The 19989-nt window shown below is 28.5% G+C and overlaps 2 protein-coding genes and 1 long non-coding RNA gene across 6 annotated transcripts; all 3 read right to left on the bottom strand.

Moving 5' to 3' along the window:
- Positions 1 to 2912: 2912 nt before the first annotated feature.
- On the bottom strand, positions 2913 to 8371 carry LOC139778207 (uncharacterized). Of its 4 annotated transcripts, XM_071716073.1 has the most exons (12): positions 8042 to 8371; positions 7412 to 7677; positions 7025 to 7183; positions 6363 to 6621; positions 6030 to 6098; positions 5847 to 5936; positions 5105 to 5742; positions 4598 to 4866; positions 4213 to 4382; positions 3700 to 4076; positions 3538 to 3627; positions 2913 to 3306 (listed from the first exon to the last, which is right to left on the bottom strand). In XM_071716073.1, the coding sequence occupies exons 1-7, from the start codon at positions 8312 to 8314 to the stop codon at positions 5653 to 5655; spliced, it is 1206 nt and encodes a 401-aa protein (XP_071572174.1). In that variant the 5' UTR covers positions 8315 to 8371; the 3' UTR covers positions 2913 to 3306; positions 3538 to 3627; positions 3700 to 4076; positions 4213 to 4382; positions 4598 to 4866; positions 5105 to 5652. The 4 variants fall into 4 exon arrangements, with proteins under 4 accessions (XP_071572174.1, XP_071572173.1, XP_071572175.1 ...); XM_071716072.1 differs by having other exon boundaries at positions 3538 to 4076; XM_071716074.1 differs by having other exon boundaries at positions 3538 to 4076; positions 4221 to 4382.
- A 1476-nt stretch (positions 8372 to 9847) lies between these two features.
- LOC139778240 (putative gustatory receptor 28b) lies at positions 9848 to 13279 on the bottom strand. The gene is made up of 5 exons (XM_071716110.1): positions 12323 to 13279; positions 11127 to 11385; positions 10780 to 10848; positions 10609 to 10698; positions 9848 to 10508 (listed from the first exon to the last, which is right to left on the bottom strand). Coding segments are annotated over exons 1-5 (540 nt in total). The 5' UTR covers positions 12325 to 13279; the 3' UTR covers positions 9848 to 10388.
- Positions 13280 to 14148: 869 nt separating this feature from the next.
- On the bottom strand, positions 14149 to 16661 carry LOC139778266 (uncharacterized). The gene is made up of 5 exons (XR_011719528.1): positions 16642 to 16661; positions 14802 to 14956; positions 14652 to 14720; positions 14479 to 14568; positions 14149 to 14279 (listed from the first exon to the last, which is right to left on the bottom strand). It is a non-coding gene; the product is annotated as an uncharacterized lncRNA (long non-coding RNA).
- Positions 16662 to 19989: the final 3328 nt, after the last annotated feature.

Genomic DNA, 19989 nt, shown 5'->3' with positions numbered 1-19989 from the left:
TAGGAATTGATTGAAACCAGCCTTCTGCTTTAAGTGCGGTTGTCACATAATAACAGAGGCAACCATAACTAATCCATACTGTCAGGTTATAGAGAATATTTAAATAAAATTTCTTCGGCGAACAGATACCTATGCCGAAAACACCACAAGTCAAAAGTAAGGGATGTACTGCCTGTTGTACCGTAGTTATCGTAGTCATCACTCTGGCAATTTCTGTTGCAAACTAATGTCACTTGCTATTTGAACATGTTTTTATCAATATATAGCTCATTTATGATGGTGACATAATAATGCGTCGTTAGATCAATGGTATGCATTATTTAATTCGTCGATAAACATACAGAATGTGTCGATCGATGTTGCCAGACGGTATTAGTGACAATACTTGGCAAACTTTTAATTTTGAACAGTTACTAATTGAACCATTTTATTTTATATAACAATTATGACAGGTGAAGATTAAGCAACAGCACTTTTTACTGAGTGGATCTTTTTGAAGAGTAAGTCTCTATAATTAAGAATTATAAAATACAATATAGAATTTATACAATATAGAGTCTTATAAAAAGTATAACCCCTAATATGACATTAAACCAATCATATATTTGTATATATTTCTTCTCCTTCCTGCATTAGCATTCATGGCAATATACATAATAGAACAGTGATATTAAATGTAGAAAATAAGACGTCATTTCAAAAGTTATTTGTGCTGTAAATATTAAGTTTAACTCGCAAGTAAGAGGCGAGATAATTCTAAAAGAAGATATGCCTGTCAAGAAACATATTTTTGAAGAGGAGCTATGGCCACAATTAAAATTATAATTTTTAAAGTCAAAATAATTTTTATAATTTATTATTTTTATGATTTACCTATAGAAATGTCAATTAAATTTTATTATTAAAAGGTATATCTAGTTAATAATCCGTAAAAATATCCGCTCAAACATATGCGAGTATTAATTTACATTGAGGTTCATAATGTTTGCTTGTACATAAAGTATATTGATGAAGAATAGCCACCAGATTTCTTCCATGCACTTCTCAGCCCATGACCTTCTCTCACTAATAAGCATCGCATATGCGGTTACTTTGTCAAATCTGATGCCAGCAATGTATCTATGCAAATAATTTTTCATCAAAAATTATAATATACATATAGTAAAGTATTTAATTTCTATATGAATACGAATTTTTTAATAAATATAAATTATATATTGTTATATGACACAACTTATTTCCAGAAACATTATATTATGGAATTGAATAGTGTAACATGCATGTCAGTTTTTAATAGAATTTTTTTAATTTGTTAAAAATGCCAAAAAATTATGTTTTAATAATAAAATTATTATGTGTGCGACCACAGGTTTCTTGCATATATATATTTCAGTTTGTAATTATCTCTCACTAATAAATATTGCATATGCCATGCGTATATTTACGTTGTCAAATCTGGTACCAATATACTTGTACAAATGTTGTCTCACAACTAATGAAATAAATCATAAAATCTATGATTTACAATAAATGACATAAATTTATTAACAAATATAAATTGTTAATTTTTATTAAAAAGAGATTATATAAAAGTGCATTATATTAAGGCTATACTATAACATCAATTTTTAACATCAAATTTTAAAAAAATTTATTCAAAATGTTAAGAACTGAATTATATATTATTATATTAATTACAAGAAACTTACAATCGCAATTAAGGACGTTCTCCGGTCCTTATACTAGAGAAAATCGATTTTCTTAGGATTTTCTTGAAACTGTGAATATACGTTAATTTAGGTGTGCTTTATGCGTGGTATAAATTTCAGTACCTCTTCCGGTATAAAAAATAAAGATACTGAGCCTCAAAGTTTCAAAAAAAAATTTAAATTTAATTTTTTTTAGTTTTGGCATTTTTTCCTTATAGAACTCGACGAGAGGAGCAACTTTGGTCCTCTTGGCCAACCTCGTATCTCTTACCGTTTGGCCTGGAAAACTTTTTCATTAGTAAAAGTTGAAACTTTGAGGCTCAGTATCTTTATTTTTTATACCGGAAGAGGTACTGAAATTTATACCACGCATAAAGCACACCTAAATTAACGTATATTCACAGTTTCAAGAAAATCCTAAGAAAATCGATTTTCTCTAGTATAAGGACCGGAGAACGTCCTTAAATCTGTAAAAATAGAAGAATGCAAATTTTAAAAAAACACACGTGTGTTTTTGATATGAGTTCGGAGTTTGTAAGAGGTTTGGGAACGTTCCTCTTTTTAAAAAAAAAATGCCTTGTAAACCCTGTGGGGAAACGCAATAAAGACACATACATAGAAGAATGCAAATAATATAAATCAAATATGTGTACACGCGTGTGTGTTTACAAACTATACTATATGTTATACTAGTACACCATATTATATATTATACAAATTACAAGAAGAATATAAACAATAAATCCACAAACGCACTAATATGACAATTATTTATTATGTGAGCTCAAAAAAATCTCTTTGAGCACAGTTTCTTTTATGCTGAACCATATTGTATAAAAAAAGTTTATTGTTAGGCTATATACATATACTCATTCGTTTTGACATTACATGCATCTTTCGATACATTTTTGGAGTGCCCAACTTTTCCAAAGTATCATCCATGGTAATAAGCTTCCTACTTATCTCAAATTTCTAAAACAATATCAGATGACAATTTAAAACGCATCATAGAGAGAATATTTTTTTATAATGTAAAATATAATCTTATCAAAACATTTAAAAAATTTCAAGAACATTTTTAGATTTTAAATAATTTTAATTTTATTTATTGCTACCATATTGGAACGTTCAGCGGTCCACTGGACCAGAGTGTGGCGAGATAGGGTTAATTATACATATAATATGTATTAAAGAAATCGTAAATATGTAGAATACTTTTTCACATTTATTTATGTGTGTTTATCATCATTATCACTCATTTATTATCATTATCATTAACATTTCAAGCATAGCAATTATATTTGTTATACATATTTTAGTCAAACAGATGAGTTATTAAAAATACTTATATGATTTGTTTATAAGTACGATAGGAAATATTACAACATAGTATTATTATATACATGATAATTGTGAGATTTACATTAGTTGAGCGAGACATCTAATTGGTATAATTATAAACAGTAATCTTTATATATTCTTGCGATGCTAGAGCTTTGTGATGTTTCTGAATTGATTACTCCATTTTGAAGACAAGTGTTTAAACTTTTAACATTTGTATCAGGATAATCATGATCGTTGTAATTGTCATGCAGCACTGAAAAACGATACACCAATTAATTTTCACGACATACATAAATTGCATTTTATTGGAATGTAAGATAAGTTAAAAATTAACAGTACGCACACATACATACACATCGTATGTGATAACTAGTAATAACATTCTTTATTGATAATTTTAAAAGAAATTTTCTGAATATCTGTAATTTCTGTAATACAAAACACGATGTAGAAATAAAGTAAAAGGATAAAATTAATAATAAACCTTCCGAAGAAATTGATTGCCAAAGTAGAAGAGACCCATTCCGGAGAACTTCAGCGGACGATGCATTCTTTGCAAAATAAGCTGATGTATCTACAAATTATTATTTAAAATTTTTAATAATTGGTTTTATCTCTACTTTTTCTGCTGTTAGAATTTTTTTACCTCTTTCCTAATATCAGAATATCGAAGAGCATTAGTCAATTGATGAACTACTTTGTCAATTTTATTAGCCTGTTTAAAATTTATTATTATTATGTACATTACATTTTTTTAATTGAAGACACCTTACCTTAGCACTGACATTCTCACAAATGCAATTTATGACACAGAGTTTTGTCACAAATATAGTGGTCCATGATGATATATGATACCATGCGATTATTGGTATTTCCGTCCGATCTTTACGCATTAGCATTCCATATAAGTAATAACAAGATGATGTTAAGAATAATAGGTAAGACGCAATTTCGAAAGTCATTTGCGTTCCAAATATCAAATTCAATTCGCGTGCAATGCGACATAATTCTAAATGGAGATGCCTGAAAGGATAGATTTCGTTATTAGAAGATGTAGAAATTGTGAGAATTGATGAAAAGTAGTTTTAATAATTTATCGTCAACTTTTTTATTCTTATATTAGCACTGATTAATATTTTATGCAATTATATACGTGTACCGATTTACATTGAGCTCCATAATATTTGTTTGTAACTGTCAGCATATAAAGTGTACCGATAACTGCAGGTAATTGCAAATTTTTTCCATGTATTTCTCAATCCACGCTTCTCTTTCACCAGTAGACATTGCATATGTTCCTGTATTTTATCAAATATGGTACCAATATACCTGTATTATAAAAGACATTTTACAAATTTTAACAGCGAAACCATTGATCCCAATCTTTTAATAAGAAGCTTGTAAAATAAATCATAATATAATTTTTTAATTAAAAAAATTATATTATGAAATTATATTTCGCTAGATACGTATTTTAACTGTAAAAATAACATGTGATTTGCATTAAATTGATAAATTGATAGATATACATAATAAATACAGACCACATGAAGGTGATAAATACTAAATCCACAAGAGTGTTGACGTGAAGAGTATGATTATATAAGTGAGGTACAATGAATCCCCAAGAAGTAGTTTCTTTTCTGTCCAACCACCACTTTGTATCACAAAAATTAACGACAAGGCTGTATATGAGCCATCCAATTACTATTCGTTTCGACCACATATGTATTTTTCGGTATATCTTTGGAGTTCCCAACTCTTCTAAAGTGTCATCTACAGCAGCAAGTTTCTTCATACATATTCGAAATCTCTAAAATAATATTAGACAAATATTTAAAAGATATCGTTATGCTATTATATTTCTATAATCAGAAATATGTCCAAGCAGAGACTATTCAATCATTATAATCTATAGGATTAATTATTAGATAAAACCATCAGATATTGATACGTAATTATTATAACTCAACGTTATAACTTTTCATTAACGTAATTAATATTAATTAAAATGTATATTTTTTATATAAATATTGAACACAAAATTATACCTTGTCATAATATACACTAAAGACTACAGATGTAATTGTGGTAATGATGTTAATCTCCATAACGATGATAGTAATGGTAGCCCGACATAAAGCTCTCAGTGATAGAGAGCTCACCATGTAGTACAAAAGATAGCCATAAACAAACCATACTATTAAAGAATATAAAATACTTAAATATACAACCCAGCCATCCCTTGGTTTTAGTTCTTTCGAGGGATAGACACCTAAACCGATAATGAAGCACGTAATGAAAAGAGGTCGGAAAGCTTGTTGGATCGCAATCTTCATAGCCATCGCCATTGCAAAGCAACACTGAGTGTCTGTTTAAACTTATTTCTCGGATGCATCGCAATTACATTGATTGGCAATGATAGTGTTAAATTCCTTTATAATGACGATATGTGTTCGTTGTAGCACTTATGCGTATTAAAATGATCGATCCACTCTGATGAATGAGTAGCATGACTCATGTGTTGAGAACCAATCATTAAAATGATATGACATTGATTAACATTTTTTGTACAACATGTTATATTATACATATTTGTCTATTTATCAAGAATTTGAGATATAGGAAAAATATATATATCATGTATTTGCACCATAAAAAGAACAACGGTGACAATCCAGACGAAGAACTGGAAGGAAATATCACACAAAAATATCACTCCGTCTGAAATTTTATAGCTTTGTTTAAGCTAAGTTTCTACCTAAAGCTATATGAATGATGTTAAAGACTAACCTTACGAATAAAATCGTAGCCAAAGTAAAACAGACCCAATCCGCTAAACTTTAATGGCCGTAGTAATATTTGCAAAACAAATTGGGAAATCTGCATTATATAATAAAGCAATTTTTATTCAAGTATTCCTAAATAAAGATTGTTTAGAATTGAGAGATGGTGATATAAAAGACTATATCTCACCTCTTCGCGTACCTCGGCAAAACCGACAAGATTTGTCAATCTATTGACAACGTTCTTGGTCTTTCGCGCCTGAAACATATATAATAGAATTAATTATATTGATTTACATATATAATAATACACTGTATTATTTTTAATAATAATTGAGTTAATTTTTTCTATAAAGAAATTTTTAAATCTTTTACGACTGAAAAAGTTTATCTTTGTAACATTAAAATTTACTTTGCTGCGATTATTACTCAAATTTTTTAATCTTTTAGAAAGATCGAAGATTATGTCATGTAACTTTTTTACTTGTAAATATAATTTTGTTAATCCACTGAAAATATTTACCTTAACGCTAACACTTTCGCATATATGATTCAATGAAATAAGTTTCATTAAAAATATGATAACCCACATGTTGATAGAAAGCAATATTTTTAGTGTTATATCATCTTCGTACACTTCTTTCAGGTGTAATATTATGTAGTATAGAAAATAAAACAATCCACTTAAGACAACGAAATAGGATATTATTTGCAAAGTCATTTGCATTCCAAAGAAGCCATTTATATCGTGAGCTATTCGACAAAGTTCCAAATGCAGATGCCTAGAAATTTAGATAAATAACAAATAAATTTTAAGAAAAAACATTAGAGGAGATTGAGGCTAAATGATCCCAGAAGTATGTTGCTCACGTTCCTTTTTTAGTGTTAATCTTGAGTGGAACAAGAATTTGCGAAATGATTCTTTTAGAACACAGATACTCTTCCCCGAGTTTCATTAAAATTGGAATAATATTACAGTTAAGAAATAGAAAAAATTGATTTAGTAATAGCAAAAGTAAATTTTCAAGCTTTTTGAAATCTCCATCGTCAATGAATGAATTTTAACACAGAAACATTATAAGAGACATCATGAGACATTATAATATAATAAATCAAATACATTTAATTAATACAATTATTTTTTGCAATATTTTGTGTTAAATTAGCGTACGTGTATCAATTTACATTACGGTAAATAATATACGTTTGCGACTCTCAGCACTTCGGACAATGTGGCTGTTAACGACAAGAGACTTTTTCCATTTGTATCTTAGTCCACAGTTTTCTGTTTCTGATAGTTGTACAATATAATCGTTTATTTTATCCAGAATAGAACCGATATGTCTGCAATTTAAAATATATTTAGAAAACAGTAATTAAATTTGTGCATATTAAAGTAAAGACGAGTAGATAACGCAAAAAATAAAGGTTCTTAATTATTTCCTTCTTCTGTCTAAAATTACACAATTTTATAGGAATTTTATAGAAAGTGCATTTCAAATTTCTGAATCCGTATACTTTTACTAAAAAATATTGTTGTTAAATAATTGCAGCAAAGTAAGATTTGCGAACCTTAGAAGAAGCATAAACATTATATCTATAATGTTATTAATATGTAAACTATAATCCATAACGATAGGGATCATCATGGCCCTTGTTTCGTTAAGTATGTCTATGCACATTAAAGAATCAAAAGTCCATGATGCGCACGCCATGAGAAACCACGTAATCAAGGCACATTTCATCAAATTTCTCAATTTATGATATTCTTTAGGCATTCCGAGTTCTTCCAATGTATCGTTCACAAGATCGAGTTTTCTTATACATGTGCGGAATTTCTGAGCAGCAAGAGAAAATATAGAATTATGACAATCTCTCTTTCAAATAAATATACATAAAATATACCAATAACGATACCAATGTGTAAGGCAGTGTGTGTATGATAAAAATTCTATCAAGATTTTATTGAATTATCAGACAGGAGATATATTGAAAGCAAAATTTATTGACTACAAGCTTTAGCGAAAATTAATTAATGTAGAAAATATAATCCAATGGCACAAAACTTTATTTTATCACATTTTCAAATAAGTAATGATGAAGTTAGTTAGTCCTAAAGTGAAAAGTGACATTGTGTTCGTTATTTATTTTGTTTGAGATATTACACTAATAAAACGATAACAATATATAGAGAAATTATACCTCGTGTTCGCGAACAATGATAATTATAGATATCATTATTATAAATAAATTCATTATTTCTATAAGGGAACCTGGAGAACTATTAGAAATTGTCAGAGAATATTGTATTGTCACATAATATACCGCACAGGCATAAACACTCCACACAGTTAATATGTAGAAAATGCTCAAGCAATATCTCGGCTTGTCTAGCGGATATCTAAGAATTCCACAACCGAAGATAAAATTGGCTAAGAAAAGGGGATTCAAAGCCTTTTCTATGGTATCAACCATGATCTGATCGAAACTCTTCAAATTCCACGTACTAACTATTAAAATTGTACAGTTGAAAAGTTCGTACGGTGCAAACGTTATATTCATCACGAAAATGGAATGGTATTTGATTATATCGCCGCATAACTGTTAAATTATTAAGCAATACCGTAGTTGACACAATCGATTCTTATATGAATTATTTGCACTTTAAAACACAGAGAGCACTTAGCTACTTTCTGTACATACACACAGAAAGATATCATTCTATAGCCAAGAAAAGTGTGCAAATTAGAAACTTGCACATTGGTTCCTCATTACAGATCGCTACCATTGCTCCTATTTTATTTTGCTCACAAAGCTCCTCTTATGAGGAAGCTTGCAGTTTATTTGATGCATAATTATTAGTATTTATTAGTTTGGCTTCCTCATAGAGGAAGCTTTTACAGCGAAATAAAATAGGAGCAATGGTAGCGATCTGTAATGATGAGGAAGCAATGTGCAAGTTTCTAATTTGCACACTTTTTTCATTTTAAATTTAGCCCTTTTATGAATTGAAAAAGGGTCAGCTTAGTAGCAGAAGTGGGGTTTTACAATTGACGCAATGTTAAATCGATGTTGACTTTGGGAGTTCAGGCTACATGGTCCATATATGGACTTCGCATATGGACCTTTGATCGCGTATAAAGCTGGATCTAATCAATCAAATCTTAAAAAAATTATATATGAAATAGGGGTAGAAAAGACTGAAAAATGTAATAGAATTAGAAATAACCTGATATCTCAAAATTTGCGGAAGTTAGAGCTGTCACAAACATTCTTACAAAAATTCTAAGCTTTATTAAAAAAGAACCGCTTTACCGATCATCGCCAAATTCAATCCCAACCTTCTTTACATGATACTCTATCGATAAAAAAAAATACATCCCGATATTTCAAAATTTGCGGAAGTTAGAGCAACTACGGACATCAAATCCGTACATACATACATACACATACACACACACACACACACACACACACACACACACACACACACACACACACACACACACACACACACACACACACACACACACACACACACACGGACATTTTTTTTAAGTACAATTTTTCGACGTTTTACAACATTTTGAACACATTTGTAGCGGCAACTAAAAAAAAATTTTTTTACGATAACAAAGGTCTATGAGGGAGCAACAATTACTTATTTTATTTATTTTAAGTAATAGTTTTCTTCAATAGAGAATATTATATTAATAATATTATATTAAAAATAGCTTTAAGATATATTGTACTTGGCACAAGTCTTAGAAAAGCTCATCATTTTGTGCTCAAAACAAGTATTTAGTCTTCTTTCAAGAATATTGTATACTTAAGTATATACTTCTCTTCAGTAGACTGTATACATATAGTAAGTAATCCGAATTCTTGTATTAATTAATAAATATTAACTAATAAATATTCTTGTTTGAAGTACTAGACTTGCTAAGATCTAGAATATATTTTGAGTAAATGTGATGCTTGTGATGATTTTATGGTAGATTTGCGGATATATGAACTTATAAAATACTTAGAACAAGTAATATTTACTTGCAGGTAATATGTATTTTTCTGTGTTTATATACATGAATATATGTACATGTATACGAAATATAAATAACCTCGATAACGTTGATGATAATATGAAACAACGCTATTAAATCATTAAGACCTTTGTTTTTTTTCTTAAAAAAAGTATTCCTATCAAAGTATAAAATAACAGTACTAAAATAAAATTTTATAACATTTATGTACGTCTTTCTTCATTAAAGTAACGACTTTTCTTTCCATGAACGATGCAACACTTTTGATCGGTATTGTATGTAGAAAGGTTAAAATAGTTTTTATGAAAACATGTATGCATATAATTAATAAATGATAATACATTATATCGATATAAAAAATGTTACTATATTAATGCAAAATTAATTATTTACTGCGTGAATTTTTTACAACAATTATTTAAACTAATCTTTGTATTGAACAAAAGTAAAAGAATATTAAATAAGAAATTTGAAAGATAATGTAAAAAAAGTGCTATGTGTATCCTTTTCTACTCATGGTTGTAACACTTGTAACATGTTATATTATGCATGTTGTCGAGAACTTGAGCTATGGGAAAAACATCTAGTTGCACCATAAAAAGAACAACGGTGACAATCCAGGCGAAGAACTGAAAGGAAATATCAAACAAAAATATCACTGTCTGAAATTTTATAGCTTTGTATAAACTAAGTTTCTACCTAAAGATATTATATGAAATAAGGACTAACCTTACGAATAAAATCGTAGCCAAAGTAAAATAGACCCAATCCGCTAAACTTTAACGGCCGTAGTAATATTTGCAAAACAAATTGGGAAATCTGCATTACATAATAAAGCGATTTTTATTTAAATATTCTTAAATAAAGATTTTTTAGAATTGAGAGATTTGTGATACGTACCTCTTCGCGTACCTCGGCAAACCCGACCATATTTGTCAATCTATTGACAACGTTCTTGGTCTTTCGCGCCTGAAACATATATAATAGAATTAATTATATTGATTTACATATATAATAATACACTGTATTGTTTTTAATAATAATTGAGTGAATTTTTTCCATAAAAAGAAATTTTTAAATCTTTTACGACTGAAAAAGTTTATCTTTGTAATATTAAAATTTACTTTAATGTGATTATTATTTAATTTTTTAGATCTTTTAGAAAGATCGAAGATTATATGTCATGTAATTTTTTTTGTAAATATACTTGTAAATATAATTTTTTTTAATCCACTGAAAATATTTACCTTAGCGCTAACACTTTCGCATATATGACTCAACGATACGAGTTTCATTAAAAATGTAATAAACCACATGTTGACAGAAAGCAATACTTTTAGTGCTATATCATTTTCGTACATTTCTTTCAGGTGTAATATTATGTAGTATTGGAAATAAAACCATCCGTTTACGACAACGAAATAGGATATCATTTGCAAAGTCATTTGCATTCCAAAGAAGCCATTTATATCGCGAGCTATTTGACAAAGTTCCAAATGAAGATGCCTAGAAATTTACATAAATAAACAAATATATTTTAAGAAGAAACATTAGAGGAGACTGGGGCTAAATGACTCCAGGGGCATGTTGCTCACGTTGTTTTTAGTGTTTATCTTGAGTGGAACAATGGATGGCACAAAATCACGAAATAATTCTTTTAAAACATAGATACACTTCCCTGAGTTTCATTAAAATCGGAATAACATTACAGTTAAGAAATAGGAAAAATTGATTTAGTAATAGCAAAGTAAATTTTCGAGCCTCTTAAAATTTTGTAGTAATATTCTCCATTGTTAGTGAATAAAGTTAAGCAGCCAGTTACTAGTAAGAATGAAGTTTCTTGCAAGTATATAACATACTCTGTTTCGGGTAATAAATGCAATTTTTATTTATAAAATGATTGAAATAGAGCATATGAATGGCCAGGATAAAGTTGGCCCATAATTAGCGCGATAAAGAAGAAGGCTGTAACTACGTTTGTACAATCAGTTATAACAATTATATTGTCTGAGAAGTTGTAACTTCGAAATTCTGAAATATGGATCATCTAGCCCCGGTCTCTTTTACTATTGATTTTTTATATATTTTTTCTAGGACGTACATATACATATATGCATGTATCATTTGTCTCTTAGGTGGATTAGCATAAGCTGAATCTATATTAAAAGATTTATTATGTCGTAAAACAACGGAAAAGTTATATTTATCTTTATATTACGTTACGTATATTAATGAGATAACTTTCTTTAAAGATTTTATCGTTTTTGGTATATAGAATTGGCACAAATTTTTAATATATAGCTTTGAATATTGCTTTGAATAAATTTTAACACAGAAATCTAAGAGACATCATGAGACATTATAATATAATAAATCAAATATATTTAATTAATAAAATTATTTTTTGCAATTTTTGGTGTTACATTAGCGTGTATCAATTTACATTACGATAAGTAATATACGCTTGCGACTCTCAGCACTTCGGTGGCTGTTAACAACAAGAGACTTTTTCCATTTGTATCTTAGTCCACAGTTTTCTGTTTCTGATAGTTGTACAATATAATCGTTTATTTTATCCAGAATAGAACCGATATGTCTGCAATTTAAAATATATTTAGAAAACAGTAATTAAATTTGTGCATATTAAAGTAAAGACGAGTAGATAACGCAAAAAATGAAGGTTCTTAATTATTTTCTTCTTCTGTCTAAAATTACATAATTTTATAGGAATTTTGTAGAAACATAATTTTATAGGAATTTTATAGAAGTGCATTGCAAACTTCTGAATCCGTGTACGTTTACTGAAAAATACTGTTGCTAAATAATTGCAACAAAGATTTTCAAACCTTAGAAGAAGCATAAACATTATATGTATAATGTTATTAACATGTAAACTATAATCCAGAACAATAGGAATTATTATGGCCCTTGTTTCATTAAATGCGTCTATGCACATTAAAGAATCAAAAGTCCATGATGCGCATGCCATGAGAAACCACGTAATCAAGGCACATTTCATCAAATTTCTCAATTTATGATATTCTTTGGGCATTCCGAGTTCTCCCAATGTATCGTTCACAAGATCGAGTTTTCTTATACATGTGCGGAATTTCTGAGCAGCAAAAGAAAATATAGAACTATGTGATAATCTCTCTCTTAAATAAATATACATAAAATATACCAATAACGATACGTTTCGCAGCAATGTGTAAAACAGTGTGTGTATGATAAAAATTTTATCAAGGTTTTATTGAGTTATCAGCCAGAAGATATATTGAAAGCAACATTTATTGACTATTACAAGCTTTGGCAAAAATTAATTAATGTAGAAAATATAATCCAATGGCACAAAACTTTATTTTATCACATTTTCAAATAAGTAATGATGAAGTTAGTTAGTCCTAAATTGAAAAGTGGCATTGTGCGTCAATTACTTCGTTTTTTATATCACACCAATAAAATGATAACATTATACAGAGAAACTATACCTCGTGTTCGCGAACAATGATAATTATAGATATCATTATCACAAATAAATTTATTATTATTATAAGGGAACCTGGAAAACTATTAGAAAAAGTCAGAGAATATTGAATTTTTACATAATAAAGCGCACAGGCATGAACACTCCACACAGTTAATATATAGAAAATGCTCAAGCAATATCTCGGTTGGTCTAGCGGATATCTAAGAATTCCACAACCGAAGATAAAATTGGCTAAGAAAAGGGGATTCAAAGCCTTTTCTATGGTATCAACCATGATCTGATCGAAACTCTTCAAATTCCACGTACTAACTATTAAAATTGTACAGTTGAAAAGTTCGTACGGTGCAAACGTTATATTCATCACGAAAATGGAATGGTATTTGATTATATCGCCGCATAACTGTTATAATTATTAAGCAATAATTATTCAGCAATACTGTAGTTGATACAATCGATCCTTATATGAATTATTTGCACTTTAAAACACAGAGAGCACTTAGCTACTTTCTATGCATATATACATGAATATATGTACACATACGAAGTATAAATAAAAATGTATTTATATATATATATCCATTTATATATTATATAAATATAAAAATGTTAAAAACATTTAAACAAACTAAATTCATTTTTTTATAACGATGTATATAATTATACTTTTTGGACAGGAAATGAAACATTGATAGAGTTCTTATGGAATTGTATGATATTATTTAATTACTATTATATTAGTACATTAAGTTAGTGATATTTAAACAATTACGAAAAACAATTTTGATTAATTTATATGCTAGGCTTGACAAGAAATTAGCTTCCTTATTCTCTTGAAGAAAAATTATCAGATAAGTACTTATGTTATTTTCATTTGCCTCATAATGAGTACAAAAGTTACAACTGTCGTGCCCAACTGAAATAAAATATATCAATTAACTTTTTACATTGCTAAAAGATTTTATTAAATTGCACATGTGTACAAGATAATTATAAAATTTATAATTTACCAAATAACTTATGAAAGAAAAGTTATTACCAACAATTTTAATGATTAATTTTCTAGATTAATCTACAAAATATGAAACAAAATGAAAAGGTTAAATGCATTGTACCTTTCGTAAAAATGAATTGCCAAAATAGAAGAAACCCATTCCAGTAAATTTTAATCGATGGTATGTTATTTGCAAAGTAAACTGACAAATCTGTATATAATAACATTATGGTTTATTTAATTTATTATATTTATTCTTGCAATTAGTGTTTATTATTTGTTATTTATTATTACCTCTCTCCAAACATCTGCATACCGAAGAGTACTTGACAATTTATGAATTATTTTGTCAATTTGATTAGCCTAAAATTTGGAATTTATTAATTTATTATAGATAAAATTAATTTATTATAGATTAAATATTCGTGAATTGTGTGACTTTACCTTTAAAGAAACATTCTCGCACATGTAATTTACAGTATAGAGCTTTAATAAAAATAAAAGAAGCCATATGCCTTGTCTAAAATAATGGTATATTGAATATCTTTCTTCATTGTTATATTCTCTCATTACCATCTGGCATAACCAAACGCACAATCCTGTTAAGTATAAGAAGCAGGATGTCATTTCGAGAGTCATTTGTATTCCAAATATCATATTTAATTCACGAGCAAGACGACATAATTCTAAATGCACGTGCCTGTTGAAAGATATATGTTATTATGCAAAAACTTATGGCATATAAGTATGAAAAGTTAAATAATTGTTATAATTTATTAATTTTATTACTATCTAAGATAAAAATTTTTCAATTTAATAATTTATTGAGGATGAGAAGTGCATGTGATTTGATTAAAATATAAATCTTTTTTATTTTTGAAGAAAGTAGTTTTTTGCACAATTAAAGATATATAAATAATTTATGAATATATCTAATGTAAGTTTCTAAAAACAAGAGATTGTACGCGCGGATGAGAGTAGTTAATATATTTGAGACTATAAATCTCAAACAAGAAATTTCTTAACTATATACAGTTATTATTAAATTCTATTTTCACTCTTACTCTGATACCCCTACTATATATGCTAAAAATATATAAAAAAACACTAAAGCCCCTTGCACAATGCCAGGCAACAGGCAATAGGAACAGGAAATAACCAAAAAATCGTTAATTACAACCTAACAAATTCGAATGCTATGATTGGTTGGCAACAGGCAATAGGCACAGAATTTCCAACGTGACGAAAACTCTGTGTCTATTGCCTGTGTCACTCTCGGTGCCAGACTAGAGTCAAGCTCAACAGGGTCTTCTTTCCCCGCTAATTTTTCCAAGCCCGTTCCCTTGGCAGTGGTTTCGCTAGATAGTAGATAGGGACAGTGGGAATCTCGTTAATCCATTCATGCGCGTCACTAATTAGATGACGAGGCATTTGACTACCTTAAGAGAGTCACTGTTTATTCTGCATTTATACATGATTTCTGATTTCTATTCCCTGTTCCTATTGCCTCAATTGCCTGTTGCCTGGCATTGTGCAAGGGGCTTAAGTCACATTTTATATCTTTAAAACACAAACATTTTATATCTTTTTATACAAAATAAACTGCATGCTATAACTTTAATATATTATAATAAAGATGATTAAATATAATTAGAAAATTTCAATTTTGATGAAATATTAACAGAAATAATAAATAAATTATACAAATGACGAAGATATCAATGATAACCAAATAACTATTATAAAGATCGTAATGAAACATGAGCAAAGAACTATAGTTTATATTAAATTTTCTACTTTTAGCTTTAGATTTAAAATAGAAAAAGATGATAAATCGTTGTAGAACATGTGAGACAGTAATGTCTCAAATAACATCAAAATCTTTGAAGCACTGTCTAATAAAAATATCTTATTTTTTTATTTTTATGTATCTTTCCTTAGAAAATACACTAAACACTGAATATAAAAAATTTTTTGTAATCTGTTCTTGAAGGAATAAATGGATTGTAATTTTATTATTCAGCTTTAAAAAGTTATAATTTTGTCAAAAGTTACAAAGAATAAAAAACTGGATTTATAATTAAAATTTAGAAGCTTACTTATTTAAAAAAGAAATATTGATTAAATATACCTAAGTATGTATATGAGAAAAAGAATAAAAAAATGATTTCAATATATAAATGAGAAAAAGGATAATATCACATATATTAATAGGGCAATTGCCTTATGATTTTTTAATTCCATTCTCTCCCTTAACTATGTATATGAATGTATACTGATTTACATTAAGATCCACAATGTTCGTTTATAATTGTCAGTATACAAGATATATCGATGAACAATCACAGGTTTTTCCCATGTACATCTCAGCCCATGTTCTTCTCTCACTAATAGATACTGCATATGTTCGTTCACTTTATCAAATCTGGTGCCGACGTACCTATTCAGACAAAATAGTCCCTACACAGACTATTGTACAATGTACAACAAAACATTAATAATATTTATATTTGATAACTTTTTTACGAAGTATATTTAATTTTATCCTTTTATTTAGAAAAATTATATTAAGAATTACAATTACTAATATGAAATAATATCACTGTCAAATTACAAAAAACTTCACAAAATTGTTTACTCAAATTGCTAATATTTACATGTTAATTTTAATTGGATTTTATTGATTAACGAGGGAATCACAAAAAGCACCTTTACAGATGACAAAATATTAGTGTATAAATAAGAATACATAAACTTATCATAAGTAAATATTAAAAATATTGTACAAACCATAAGATCGATATAAATAACAAATCCACCAATGTATTAATATGAACGGAATGATTTAATGCGTAAGGTATATATACGTTTCCACTTTCTTTTAGCCACCACAACGAGTCGTAAAAATTTGTAAAAAGGCTGAGCATGAGCCACCCTATTATCACTATTTTTGACCACATATGCATTTTTTGATACATTTTTGGAGTGCCCAGCTCTTCCAAGGAATCGTCCACAATTGCAAGCTTCTTTAAACATATTGTAAATCTCTGGAACAAGTAATCAAGTAATATTTCAAATCTGTAAGGTAATTTTAAGATATATGCAAGGTAATTATGCTTTTATCGTATGAAATGTACGATACTTGAAAATCCTAAAATGTATTGTTTGAACTGCAAATTATTTTTGTTTAAGAGTTGTCATAATAGAAATAGCTACAACTTGGAAACAAAGCGATTTCAGGCATAAGTATGTTTATATTCATTTTTTGTTATTTTAGGATCCTGAATTTACTCCTGAAGTGTGTCCCACATTATGTGTTATACCCTGTATATAAATACAACAAAATTGAATTATACCTTTCGATGATAATGACTCATAATTGCAGACACAATCGTGGTGAATGTGCTAATCTCGTGAATGATTTCCGCTAATGTGGATATTATTCCTCTGAATCTACCAATAGTTATAAAATAAAGAACGTAGACATAAGCAAACCAGATTGCCAAAGAATATAAAATACTTAAGTTTGCGGTCCATTGAATTCTCAGCTGTTTTCTGGGGTAAAAGTCTAAACCAGTGATAAAGCACAAAATAAAAAAAGGATGCAACACCTGTTGGATAGTGGTCACCATGATTATCACTGTTAAAAGTTTACACTAACTGCCTGTTTAAGCTCATTTAACAGGAATGCCAAGTGCCAAGTTCCAGCGCGACAGGGGATCTTCGTAATTGTAATATATATTTTATTTAGCACTTACCTATATTAAAATAATCGATCTATTTTCAAATACGAAAGAAATGAGTCATTACTGAATCTTGCATGTAAGTACCTAATAACTCAAATGCTATTTTTAATTTACGTATGACTTGTTTATAGTGTATGATGCAAATTTATTTGATATTTTTCTTGCTAATGTTAGTTTATATAATGCAATTTTTTCCACGTGCCGACATACTTTATGGTATATGTATATTATGATTAACAGGTAACAATTCTGACGATAATGACACAAGTAATATGTTTTAATTGTATAACACCAAATCTATCACAATGTAATAATATAATAGCAAGAAGAGAGGAGAGAGATGGAAAAAACAAGATCATTTTTAAACTTTTTGAAAAAATTATCTTCTACAATACAGAGTCATATCATATAAATTTGAATATATGAAATATATTAAATTTATATTAAATTTATATCATGTTTATATTAAAATTAAAATGTAAAAATTTATATTTGGTACGTTAAGTTATAAAATATAGTTATAATTATTATTATTGCAAGTTTATACTAATTGTGTATTCAAATTCATTTGCCTGCTGCACTGTAATTGCGTTGAGTTGCAGCTGCAGATCGTAATCGTAATATATGTTTCTTCTAGCATTTACGCATATATTAAAAGGAATTACATAATTTAATATTTATGAGAACAATATTTTAATTAAATTCAATCTATTTTAATTGTGTCCAATATTATGTAATACACATATAATAAATTTGCTTAAATTATATATGGGGCATTCCACGCCAATTTTACGAGTACTATACCCATGTAAGAGCGTTTCTATAATAAATGTAGCGTTTCCGAAATAGAGTCTGCGCAAAATGAGGACTGCAAGATTTTCAATGAATTTTCTCGCCTATTAGACAACGTCTAAGAAAAAAATTCGTTGATCATAAAATACGATATTTCAATCATATTTTTTTAAAAGATTACTCAAAATTTTTATAATAATATTGTTAAACAAATAGAGTAAAAAGACACAAAAAAATGTGAATATCTCAAAAACCCCATTTTCTATTTTTTTTTTTGAAATTTATAAGCAATATTCTGGGGAGTAATAGACAAATTTTAAGACCGGTCCGAAGTTGCGCAGAAAATTTGGGAATTTTTTATAAATTTTTTTGTAAGGCAGACAGAGGTACCGTGGCTTCGCACGGACTTGCGCGCGGCCTCGAGCGGACTCTAGCTTCAACACAATAAGTCAACTTGACTAATTATTCTGCTTTGCGCCGAACCGTACTGCGCATCGACAAGTTGTTGGGCGTGCTATGGTCCCGGTTTTATTCACACTCTTACTAAGAAGGGCCTATAGATATAAATACACGTACAAAATCACTTAGCGTCTTTTCACGTCACTGATTTCATAAAGTTTTCCAATATTCAACTTGAAACGTACGAAAATCCACTGTGGCGTCACACCGACTTTGCACTACTACACATACAAAAATCCTGATTAGCGCGCCCAACAACATGTCGATGCGCAGTACGGAAATAGAGCATATGAATGGCCAGGATAAAGTTGGCCCATAATTAGCGCGATAAAGAAGAAGGCTGTAACTACGTTTGTACAATCAGTTATAACAATTATATTGTCTGAGAAGTTGTAACTTCGAAATTCTGAAATATGGATCATCTAGCCCCGGTCTCTTTTACTATTGATTTTTTATATATTCTTTCTAGGACGTACATATACATATATACATGTATCATTTGTCTCTTTTAGGTGGATTAGCATAAGCTGAATCTACATTAAAAGATTTATTATGTCGTAAAACAACGGAAAAGTTATATTTATCTTTATATTACGTTACGTATATTAATGAGATAACTTTCTTTAAAGATTTTA

This window comes from Temnothorax nylanderi, unplaced genomic scaffold (genome assembly GCF_030848795.1).
Source record: "Temnothorax nylanderi isolate EJ_2023f unplaced genomic scaffold, tnyl_v1.0 TNYL_tig0176_pilon, whole genome shotgun sequence".
Lineage (NCBI taxonomy): Eukaryota > Metazoa > Arthropoda > Insecta > Hymenoptera > Formicidae > Temnothorax > Temnothorax nylanderi.
Note: the sequence above shows the minus strand (reverse complement) of the source record. Positions and strands in the feature narration are given on the sequence as shown.